Source organism: Equus quagga, chromosome 3 (assembly GCF_021613505.1).
Source record: "Equus quagga isolate Etosha38 chromosome 3, UCLA_HA_Equagga_1.0, whole genome shotgun sequence".
Lineage (NCBI taxonomy): Eukaryota > Metazoa > Chordata > Mammalia > Perissodactyla > Equidae > Equus > Equus quagga.
The window spans coordinates 98,094,722-98,107,293 of record NC_060269.1 but is presented as its reverse complement, the minus strand read 5'-3'; the positions used below and the strand labels follow the sequence as shown (position 1 = coordinate 98,107,293).

General features: G+C 39.7%; 1 protein-coding gene across 6 annotated transcripts in view; it reads right to left on the bottom strand.

The window, feature by feature from the left end:
• The window catches only part of RASSF6 (Ras association domain family member 6), a 54,453-nt gene extending 42,860 nt beyond the window's left edge, over positions 1–11,593 (bottom strand). For 2 of the 6 annotated variants that reach the window (XM_046656765.1, XM_046656762.1), the window contains exons 1-2: positions 11,375–11,593; positions 8,264–8,498 (exon numbers count right to left, since the gene is read on the bottom strand). In XM_046656765.1, coding sequence (XP_046512721.1) covers positions 8,264–8,310 — 47 coding nt within the window. In that variant the 5' untranslated portion in view covers positions 8,311–8,498; positions 11,375–11,593. Of the gene's footprint in view, positions 1–8,263; positions 8,499–11,160 lie in introns of all 6 variants that reach the window. The other 4 variants (XM_046656764.1, XM_046656763.1, XM_046656766.1 and 1 more) reach the window with 4 other exon arrangements.
• Positions 11,594–12,572: the final 979 nt, after the last annotated feature.

Sequence of the window (12,572 nt, the reverse complement as noted above, 5' to 3'; positions counted from 1 at the left end):
GGCCGGCCTGGTGGGGCAGCAGTTAAGAGCGCACGTTCGGCCTTGGCGGCCTGGGGTTCACCAGTTTGGATCCTCGGTGCGGACATGGCACTGCTTGGCAAGCCATGCTGTGGTAGGCATCCCACATATAAAGTTGAGGAAGATGGGCACGGATGTTAGCTCAGGGCCAGTCGTCCTCAGCTAAAAGAGGAGGATTGGCAGCAGTTAGCTCAGGGCTAGTCTTCCTCAAAAAAAAAAAAAAAAAAAAGAGAAATCTTAGGGCAATGTTTGGAGGAGTGCACAAAAGAAGAAAACGCACTATGTAAACTGAAAAACAACAGAATCAGTGGCCAAGGCAAGTAAGGTTTGGCCAATTTGGTAAGTCTGTTTTTGTAGTATTTCTAGATAGAATTCTCTCCTGTATGATTGTGTGCAAGGGAACATATTTCTTCTATTACAGGCACTCAATCCAAACTGGCTAAACCCTGTCCCAGTTCCGCAAACACAATTTTAAGTTTCCAGGCAGCTAAACTCAAGCTTGGACTCGCAGGGTTGATTAAGTGTGACGTACATCCTTCAAGTCTCCTTTAGGCCCTGGAAGCTGTGGTCAGTCCTGAATAATATCCTCCTTTATGTCTTCATATAAATGGCATTAGGGTGTGACCAGAGATTTTAAGTATAATATTTTCTAGTCACTCCAGTTTGCAGAAATTGAATATTTAATTATCATTGCTTCAGGCCTATAGAATCATAGAGCATCTAGCCAGAACAAAAAGGTAGGCTGGAGAGAAGAATTCAGTTTTTCATTAAAAAAAAGAAGGAGGGATTTCCTCCTTCTCCTTCTGCGTCAGGTTGGGGTAAGGTGTGTGGAAGACATTTCAGGTCCTCATTTTCCAGGAGAATATTAGTCCAAACCAAAAAAAACAAAAACCAAATAAAAAGAAAAGAAAGTTATTCTCACAAAATCCCTGATGGGTATATTCCCTTCTATCACATTGTTAGTTTGAAATTACATAATCTATTTGAAAGCTATGAGCACATCTCACCGGACATATTGTTACAGTCTCTAAGCTGAATGCTTGATTACTTTTCTTTTATGCTTTTACCATTCTGATCCTCACAGCGTCTCCTAGTTCACAGCCCTTCCCGGGATCTCATTTTTAGCGAATACAGCCAAGTCCCTTAACCTGACATGCAGGCTTTCTGCAATTCCACCCAAACCTACCTTTCCAAACTCAAAATTGAAGCTTTCTTTAACATCAGGCCTTCTAGTCTAATGGAATACACAGGAGGGCCCTCGTCACCACAGGTCCAGATCTCTGCTTCCTTCTAGTTCCTGCTCAAGTGGGACCTCATCAAGTCTCCCCTAAGCCTATTATCTACACTGCTGTGATGTCATTTTCTGCTTTCCACTTTGTATCGTCATTATTGATTTATGCCTTATTTCCTTTTCTACTCCTATCCTCTTGCTCAAAGAATGGCACTCCTCTAGTTCGGAATGTCATCCTCTTTGATAGTACACTCTTGGGAGGGGGCTCTCAGGGAGGACTCCTGTTGGAAAGGACAGCAGCTAAGCAAACCAGGCAAATTAACTCTGTAGGTCAGAAGCTACACGGGCATTTTAGGCTGCGTTGGGACTGAGACACAGCGTGCTCCATGAGCCCAGCAAATCCCAGTGACTCATTCCCAGATTTGGTCTGCGCTGTTTGGTTACACAGCCCTTGCTCTTGCTTCTAAAACCTGAGTTTTGCCCCTTGATTTTGTCATTCTAATCACCCACAAAAAGGGTTACTGATGCACCCTAGTGAGATTCCCCCAGTGGTCACCTTCCTGCCCAAACGCAGCCTTCTCCCTCCTGGATCCAGATTATTTACCACCTAGTCATTTAATTTACCCCTCCTTGGACCTCTCCTCCCACATTCCAACGGTGTATATCTTGCCAAACTGTTCGTTTTCTCTCTCATTTTCTCTGTCTTTTAGCAGCATTTGACGAGGTTGGTTGTTCTTTCATTTTTTTTTATTAAGGTTATGAAAGTTAACATCCTTGTGAAATTACAGTTGTACATCATTATTAGTCATGTTGTAGGTACACCACTTCACCCCTAGTGCCCTCCCCCCACCCCCCTTTCCCCTGGCAACCACCGATCAGTTCTCTCTGTCCATATGTTAACTACCACCTATGAGTGGAGTCGTACAGAGTTCGTCTTTCTCTGTCTGGCTTATTTCACTCAACATAATACCCTCAAGGTCTATCCATGTTGTTGTGAATGGGACGACTTTGTCCTTTTTTGTGGCTGAGTAGTATTCCATTGTATATATATACCACATCTCCTTTATCCAATCATCAGTTGTTGGGCACTTAGGTTGGTTCCACGTCTTGGCTATTGTGAATAATGCTGTGATGAACATAGGGGTGCATGGAACTTTTGGAATTGCTGATTTCAGGTTCTTAGGATAGATACCCAGTAGTGAGATGGCTGGGTCATAAGGTATTTCTATTCTTAACTTTTTGAGGAGTCTCCATACTGTTTTCCATAGTGGCTGCACCAGTTTGCATTCCCACCAACAGTGTATGAGGGTTCCCTCTTCTCCACAGCATCTCCAACATTTGTCACTCTTGGTTTTGGATATTTTTGCCATTCTAACAGGTGTAAGGTGATATCTTAGTGTAGTTTTGATCTGCATTTCCCTGATGATTAGTGATGATGAGCATCTTTTCATGTGTCTATTGGCCATCTGTATATCTTCTTTGGAGAAATGTCTGTTCATGTCCCCTGCCCATTTTGTAATTGGGTTGTTAGATTTTTTTATTGTTGAGTTGTGTGAGTTCTTTGTATATTATGGAGATTAACCCTTTGTTGGATAAATAACTTGTGAATATTTTTTCCCAATTAGTGGGCTGTTTTTTTGTTTCAATCCTGTTTTCCCTTGCCTTGAAGAAGCTCTTTAGTCTGATGAAGTCCCATTTGTTTATTCTTTCTATTGTTTCCCTCATGTGAGGGGTTATGGTGTTCGAAAAGATTCTTTTGAAGCTGATGTCAAAGAGTGTACTGCCGATATTCTCTTCTAGAAGACTTATTGTTTCAGGCCTAATCTTTAGGTCTTTGATCCCTTTGAGTTTATTTTAGTAAATGGTGAAAAAGAATGGTTGATTTTCATTCTTTTACATGTGGCTGTCCAGTTTTCCCAGCACCATTTGTTGAAGAGACTTTCTTTCCTCCATTGTAGGCCCTCAGCTCCTTTGTCAAAGATTAGCTATCCATAGATGTGTGGTTTTATTTCTGGGCTTTCAATTCTGTTCCATTGATCTGTGCATCTGTTTTTGTACCAGTACTATGCTGTTTTGATTACTGTAGCTTTGTAGTATGTTTTGAAGTCAGGGATTGTGATGCCTCCAGCTTTGTTCTTCTTTCTCAGGATTGCTTTAGCAATTCGGGGTCTTTTGTTGCCCCATATGAATTTTAGGATTCTTTGTTCAATTTCTGTACAGAATGACATTGGAATTCTGATTGGGATAGCATTGAATCTGTACATTGCTTTAGGTAGTATGGACATTTTAACTATGTTTATTCTTCCAATCCATGTGCATGGAATGTCTTTTCATCTCTTTATGTCGTCGTCGATTTCTTTCAAGAAGGTCTTGTAGTTTTCGTTGTACAGATCTTTCACTTCCTTGGTTAAATTTATCCCAAGGTATTTTATTCTTTTTGTTGCAATCGTGAATGGGATTGAGTTCTTGAGATCTTTTTCTGTTAGTTCATTGTTAGCATATAGAAATGCTACTGATTTATGTATGTTGATTTTATACCCTGCAACTTTGCTGTAGTTGTTGATTGTTTCTAATAGTTTTTCTATGGATTCTTTGGGGTTTTCTATAAATAAGATCATGTCGTCTGCAAACAGCGAGAGTTTTACTTCTTCATTGCCTATTTGGATTCCTTTTATTTCTTTTTCCTGCCGAATTGCTCTGGCCAAAACCTCCAGTACTATGTTGAATAAGAGTGGTGAATGTGGGCACCCTTGTCTTGTTCCTGTTCTGAGAGGGATGGGTTTCAGTTTTTGTCCATTGAGTATGATGTTGGCTGTGGGTTTGTCATATATGGCCTTTATTATGTTGAGGTACTTTCCTTCTATACCTATTTTATTGAGGGTTTTTATCATAAATGGATGTTGGATCTTGTCGAATGCTTTCTCTGCATCTATTGAGATGATCATGTAGTTTTTGTTTCTCATTTTGTTAATGTAGTGAATCACGTTGATTGACTTACGGATGATTGTTCTTTCCTTTTGAAACACTTTTTTCTTGAGGCTTTTGAGACGGAGCAGCAACCACAACAACCTGCCTTATTTTCTTGCTGTCTCATAGGCTTCAACTTTTTAGACTCCTCTGCTGACTCCTCCTCTATATGATCACGAAATGCTGGCTTGTTCTAATAGCCTGTCCTCAGCCATCCTCTCTTCTCTATCTAGACTTTCTTCCAGGTAATCTAATCCATCTCCAGCCTGGCCTCTCTGCTAAGCTCCATCCTCATGTCGCTACCTCCTTAATCTGTACTTGGATGTCTAACAGGCATCTCAATATGAGCATGGCCAAAACACAACAGAACCATTGACTTTCTCCATGCGCCAGAATTCCCTCCTCCACAATTCTTTCCCATCTACCCAATAAGGCACCACAACTGACTCAGTCTTATTTTTTCCTCTTTCATCATAAGCACATTCCAGTCCAAAACTAAGTCCTGTTGATTGCACCTTCACTATAAAACCTGAACTCAAAAGCTTCTATTTCCAGTGCTACCATGCTGAGCCAAGCCACCATTGTCTTTCTCCCGCATTATTGCATCAGCCTCCTGACTGGTTTCCCTATATCTGCATTGTGACCAAAATTCCATTCTCCAAATGGCATCTAGGATGATAATTTTAAAGATCTAACCAGATCTTGTCATCCTATGACTAAAACCTTGCAAAGACTTCCAAGAATGAACTAGAATAATCCTCTTTATGATGACCCACAAGGTCCTGTCAATCTCTCAGTATTCACTTCCTTCATTGTTTTTCCCATTGATTACATTTCATTTACATTGGCCTTCTTTCTGGTTTCTAATCACTCCCTAAGCTCATTCCTGTTGTCTCAGGGATTTATACTTGCTGCTCTCCTACTTGGGGCACCCTTACCTCAGACTTTCACCTGACTGACTGTTTCCCATCATGCAAATCTCAGCCCAAGTGTCTCTTCTCTCAGAGGCCTTCCCATGCAAGTCTCAGTCAGTCACTTGCACATGATTTTCCTCTAGTTATGTATCAGTAGCTGAAGGAACCTTATTTATTTACTTTCTCTGTCTTCCCTAACTACAGCATAAACTTCTTACGATAGGAGCCTTTTTTATTTACCTCTCTCCATCCAGCTCTTAGAATTTTTCCTGGAACATGGAGGGAATTCAATTAGTATTTATTGAATGACTGAATATAGGTAAAGTTGCAGAGGTGGCCCCGAAGGACTATGTACTATTTATAAAACTTTTCTTGATCTCATAGCTAACATGATATTTTAGCTGAAAGCAGAAGTTGGGGATATTTTGAACTGAAGAGCCACTGATGCAAGCCTCTTACCACCACTCAGAGCAAACTGACAGGGATGGGCTGAATAATCATTGCAGTGGCTTCCTGACGGGCTCCCCCTCTGTTCGTACTCATAAAAAAATAGCTAAGTATCATTAAAGATAGCAAACGATTGCTATGTAATTACACTGTCAGACTCGTGACCTATGCTAAGCAAATCAGAAGATTTCAGATGTGATTAAAGGATTTTAAAGCGCTTATGCTATTCTCTGGCCTTAGGAAGGAAGACACTTGAATGGAATTTAAGGAAGAAAACGAAAACAAGATAAAATTTTTGTTCATAGGTAGTATATGCTAATTGAATAGGAAATACTACTGACCTTGTCTGAATCTCAAAATTGGTTAAATAAAATATTCAAACAGTCTAAATACCTGAAAGGTAAAAATGTGATTTGATAAAAGTTTCATTTTATTATTAATTGCTAAAGTGAGAAATCGATCTATGAATTTAAATAGTTTCCCCTCTGCATCACCGTTAACTATGATTCATAGCAAATTAAATCTTGGTAGGGCCTTTGTGAATATCTTCTAAATTATAAAGACTTGGTAGATTTAAAGGTCTGAGCTGGTTTCCTCAAAAGGCTTAAGCGGAGGATAATAGAGGTCATGATTAGCAGAGAAGGAGAGGATTTATTAAAAAAAGGGAAAATTACAGCTCCAGAAGCCTAGAGACCTTACTTTGGACATTCAATTATTTTGGTAGAACATAATAAACTATGACTTGAGGGGGAAGCTATCTGTTACAAATCTATGTAGTTTACTGGAAGCGTGAATTACCCGGGGCTCTCCAGTCCTGGGGCCAAGGCTTATTGACTTAGACTGTATATGAAATAAGATTACTTATTTAATAAGTTTGGTTATTTATTTTTCATTTTATCCAGACAGAATGGAGTTCAAGAAATAGGGAATTAGGTAGATCAGCAATTAAACCCTGGAGAAATAAACAGTCCTGGAGGTACTAGCTAGGTGTAAGCTCAAACAGACCTGCGTAGCTCAGCAGGGAAGGGAGGAGACTAGGAAGGTAGAGGCAATATCAGCAGGCAGATGAGATCAAGAGCCTGAGAAGGCAGACTCAGACGGCACCAGCATGCGAGAACCACTGAGACCTGAGAGCATCAGGGTGCATCAGTGGTTCTCCTCCCCCTGCTCTGTATCCTGCCTAGATGTGGGCTTGCCTGCACCGGCCAGGCACCAGAAGGAGGCCAGAGGATGGGAGGTGAATTCAGGCCCCAGATAACTCAAATGGGTCAGTCTTTACAGTATCTTCCTGTGCCCAAGCATAGATTAATTAAATTGTGACTGACTTTTTTAAAAGTGGAAAACTTGGTTTCACTCCTTTGTATGGTCAACAGATATTTCATGAGTTCCTTCTCAGTACTGCTGACAGTGCTAGGCACAGGAAACATAGTCTATATGTGTATCAGCAGCCTCTTATTCCTGAGGCCACTGTGTGCATGAAGGGTCAAAATGGTCATAATTTTACACTAACTAAAAAAAAAAAAAAATACAGGTGCGAACTTCCCTAGATTCCCCAGCCAGAGAATTTCTCCTATCTCCGAACTTTCATAGCAAAATATCTGCAGTTTTCTAATTACTTAGTACTTTCTCTAACTATATTTTATTATACCTAACTCAACTATTAGTTCCTTTAGAACAGGATTATTGATTACTTCATTTTTGTATCTCCTAGAGTGAGTGTATATAAGCAAGTATACAGATAAAACATATATAAAGTAATGAATATATTCAATATATGGGGAAGTATATTAAACTATTAATAGTAAAATTGAGAGCTATGAAATTATGAGTGATTATATTCTTTCTGATTTCAAAAATACTTTCTAAATCATATACAAGGAACATATCTTACATAACACACACCATAAAAGTTACTAAAAAAAAGAACAGAAAGTAAGACATTGGAATAGCAAATGTGTATCTCAATTATGAAGTAAGTTTATATTAAGGGCTGTACACATGGAGTTTTTGTTTTAAATTATTGTTTTGGCCTGAAGAAGCAATGGAAAGTTACAAATATGTCTCCAGCTCCAAAATAAAGCTGTTTTCTCTGAGCTCTGACCTGCAACCTTGAAGCTGAGAACAGCAGATCAAAAACAACTATATCACTTCAAAGAAATGAGAAAAAAAATCTGTAACTCTATCCATTCTCCAATTCTTAGAAAACAGGAAAAGAGTTAAGAAAAGCATAGTTTCTGGGAAATATTTGGCTCCCTATTTTCTCTCAAGAATGTACTTCATTTGCAGAGATGAGAAAAGTTGAGAGTTGGAATATAAAAACTATCACCTTATTAAGTGATATTGGTTGCGGTTAGGGAATGCTTGTTTTGAGATGCAAATAAAAATGTATCACAGCGCTTGAATTTAAGATGGAACTAAACAGGATGTGGATCAAACAACGGGACTTTTCGTGAGCAAGCCTTTGCCGTCAGTCCCAGTGGAATCTAATTTGAAATGCCAAACCTTTAATATTCTACCTCATATTTACACGGTGCTACTGCCATGTGCTTTATTCTCCCAGAGTGCCCTCACCGAGGGGAGGAAAGCAGGCGCAGTGGGAGAAGCAAGCTAGCTCTAAGCCACTTCAGGACGCAAGGCATCTTGCCACCACAGTCTGGGAGGGATCTGCTCGGTTGGCCAACGGCACCTTCTGGAATTGCTGCTGTGGTAGAGCTCGAGGATTCTCTGCTTCATCTGAGTTTCCAACAGGAAATTCAAAGGTTGACGTCACAGGGATCACGCATGACTTATTTTTTCTGTTCATGTGTTGCTGCAAAAGAATCAGCACTCTCTCCTCTTGAGCTCCATTTACCAGGCTCTGGGATGATGACGGAGAAGCTGGCCTTCAACCATCTCAGCTACCAAGATAACACTCTCATGACCTAAAAAGGAGGCACCTTTATGTTCAACTACTGAAAGCTCTAGTATTAGTTTAGTACTTGAGATGATGTTATGCAGTGATGAAATCATTATATTTGATAGCTTTGAAAGACACAGATTAATTTTTGCCACAGAACCTAAACCTCTCTAACCCTAGACTTAAATGCAAAGAGAGAATATTCAGGAAACATTCTTTCTCAGAGGTTGCATTTTCAACTGACCCACACTTGAATATTTTTAAAAATCTAAACTTCTCTATAAAGCCCATGAATCTCTAACAATCCTGAATTCCCTATCTGCATTGTAACCAACAGATCTGGACAAGTAAATTACTGTCAGCATTAGATTTCTATTTCAATTAAAGTATAGGATTCCTCTTATCATAGGAAGTTAAAAAACAAGTATCAGATATAAAACTTTGAATTACAAGTTAAAAAGACACGTTACATATGTGTTACACTAACTATTTTTAATATAATTAGAGATGTCAATCTTTTTCTTAATCATTGCTGGTTATTTCTCTCTTGATCTCTTTTGATTGACCAAAACATTTAATAGTTTATTATAAAATGTTATACTCATTACAAACAGTAGAAAAACATATGTATACTAAAAGAGATTTTAACTAGGAAGCCTTAGCCCCAGTTATATGGTTAAATAAATTAATCTCAAGTATGTTTAAGTAGATTTATCTAAATTAGGTTACTGTTTGCTGTTTATATATATGCCCATTAAGAAATATAAAATCAAATAACTTGATTTAAGAAATTCTAACAATATCTATTTGGCATGATGTCATTTTTCCTGTTTGAAAAATGTTTAGTGAATACTGGCACTATAATTTATTCTAAATGGACTTGATTCTTTTACAAATTTTTAACTAAACTACACTAAACATAATCAGATCCCAGAGGACAGTAACGTAGTAAAGGTCAGCTTGCTTGGCTTTAGAATTCTATCCACAATTCTCCAGTCAATATCCAATTATAAGTACATGGGAGAATTTCAACTCTGCAATTCAATTTGAAAAAAGAACCCATTAAAACAATAACGGTATTAAGCTAAGATCAACTGCAGACCATATAAATGTTTTATATTAATAGGACAAAAAGAGAAAATGTCATCAATGGAAGTACTTTGCTAATCACACTAAGTTTGTCCCTTCCTCAAAGTCATCAACATTAATAAACCCAACAGCAACATTAACAAAAGTGTCCTTTAAATAAAATTTCATAAAATAAGGTCACTTCCTTATAATTTAAGCTTAAAAGGGAAAGACAAACAAAACACAAGTATCATTCTTTTACGTTTTTGGTCCATAAACAGTAATGGAAGTCAATATCACTTCAATATAAACAATTCAGTACGTGCTACAATATAAAGACATGGACTATATGGTCTAATTTTATCAAAGTTATTCAAGGACAATCTCTCATATACTCGAATGTCTCAGGTTCCACAATGTGGGATTGTGTGTAACTCTCCTACTGTCAAAGTCTATTTTCTTTTTAGAAACAACAGATTAATATAAATGTGACTTTTCCAAAATGAAAGTGATTGGGTAGCAAATAAATCTGAATTCGCCACCATGTACTCTATTTGAAAAGTGGCAAGAAGCCAGATAATTTCATCGCTACTCAGAGAGAGAATGCTTTGTCCACTTGCTATCTGCTCACGTGCCCTGGACCTATTCTTCGGAAACCAGTTCAACCCCAGTACCTCTGCCCTGGCTGGTCCTCCCAGCTCAGCTCATCCTCCCTGATCCCACCCCTTTGGCAGAGCTGTTTATTTCTTAACGCCAACTGGAGGTACCGTTTATAGAATACTTGCTAAGTGTCTAATTCCCATCAGAACCCTATTGGCCGATCCTGTTATGATGCCTCCTTTATAAATGACAAACTGAGGGTGGATAGGTTAAATCATTTGCTAAAGGACAAACTGGTAAGTGGCAAAGCCAGGATTTGAACCTACAGCTCTCTTGCTTCAGAATTTGTATCCTTAACTCATGGACTCCCTTTTAATTAGATATGATTATTCTTTCATTGTTAGGTATGGTCTTAAATTATAGCAGAAATCCTTTTCAGTTTTTTGAGGGGGAGGATGTCTCTGTTGCTTTGTGGAAACAAAAGTTTAGCTGAACCCACAATTAAAAAGATCTTTCATGTCTGCTTATTCAATATAATATTATTATAACCATAAGAATACGCAGAGAGGGGCCAGCCTGGTGGTGTAGTGGTTAAATTTGCACTCTCTGCTTTGGTGGCTGGGGGTTCACAGGTTCAGATCCTGGGCATAGACCTACTCACTGCCCATCAAGCCATGCTGTGGTAGTGTCCCACATACAAAGTAGAGGAAGATTGGCACAGATTTAGTTCAGCAACAATCTTCCTCAAGCAAAAAGAAGATGATTGGCAACAGATGTTAGCTCAGGGCCAATCTTCCTCACCAAAAAAAAAAAAAGAAGAAGAAGAAGAACACTCAGAGAAAGGGGGTTGTCATGCAGGAGTTTAGTATCTTTGGGAAGGTCAGCACAGTTAGTTTCAGGTAAAGTGCTCACTGAGTTGTTTCCGTTGAGGAAAGGGAAGAAGGTTCAGTGGCGACACTAAATTCCATGCCCTTCCCTCTCCCACTCCCTCCTTCCTTTCCCCCTTCCCACATGCTTACCTGGGTCACGAAAGGTATTCTGAAAAATCGAGAGGAAAGTAATGGCCGGATTTCAGGCTGCTCGGATGCACGCACACATTCAACTTGTCTGCCTACGGACTCTGCTTTCTAACAACCCGCCCTCAACTTGACCTCAGGGAGTGATTAGAGGGGGTCTTTTCCCTACCTTCATTTTCACCTGTTATTCACATGTGAGCAGAAAGATCCTTTTTACCTTAGTTGTTGGGCTGAACTAGCACCGGAGACAGTTTGTTCCCCTGCTTAGTCACAGACTGACTGTCGGAAAGTCAGCGCCGGCTCACCTGTGCCGGAGGTTGCAGCCAAGCGCCGGAGGAGGGGCGGGCAGGCTGGGCTTGGCGCCTGGCAGTGCCCCTCCGCGCGCTCAGCCAGACCAAGAAGCTGCTAATTATTACTCCTTTTCGCCCCTGCAGGGCAGTCTTAGAAACCTGAGCCACTCCCTGTGCCTCAGTGCATGTTGGGAGTGTTTACTTTTTCTTAGGAGCAGCTGATAGGAACGCTCCTTTGCTCCCAGTCACACTTCTTGAGAAGCGAACTGACCTTCTGGTTAACGCTTTACCCACTGAATGGGACTCGTTCTAATCTCTACTCTGTAATCTAGCCAGATGATCGAGAAATAGTCCTTAGGAAATGACACCACCTAGGACCAAATGTCATTATTCACCTGTCTTTGTTTAAAAAATTTTCTCTTTCAATTGGAAATTTCTTAAATTTCTTTTTCTTGTTCTTTTGTCACCTCCTTTCCCTACCAGCGCCTTTTCACCCAGAGCAGTGGTTCTCACCGCTCAGGGCCACCAGAACCCCCTAGGTAACTTTCCTCATCCAGTTTCAAAAGGGGCACCGAAGACTTAGAGACCCTCAGTTGACAGAAGATGTGGAAATACCAAGTGCTTTTATTTACACACGCACACACACGCACTTTTTATTATCATTGGTACTTTAGCTGTTTGCTATGTAAAGCAACTTTTTTTTGATTAAAAAAAAAATAGGTTATTTTACAAGTGTAAACCTTAGAGTCCTCAAAAGGAATTCAGTCTAATTCCTATCAGTTCAGCAGGCACAGTTGATTCCTGGCGTCCTTCGAGTTCAAAGGTCAGATTCACAGACTGGCTATCGCTCTAGATTTGCAGGTTAGCTGTTTGATAGATGTAGCATTTTAAGGATTCTCTCTGTTCAAAATATCAGTTCATCTATTTAACTTGTGGTGTGTGGAGACCAGAACCGATCAGATTTATCATTTTTGGGGGCTATTTTAATAAACTGAACAGAATCAGGCAAATGAGCACACTAGGTCACAGTCAAAGCTGAGGACACTGTGACTTGGTATTACTTGTGGGTATTAGTTTGACGGCCATGTTGGCCCCACCATCTCCTGCTGGTATGGACTGACCTTT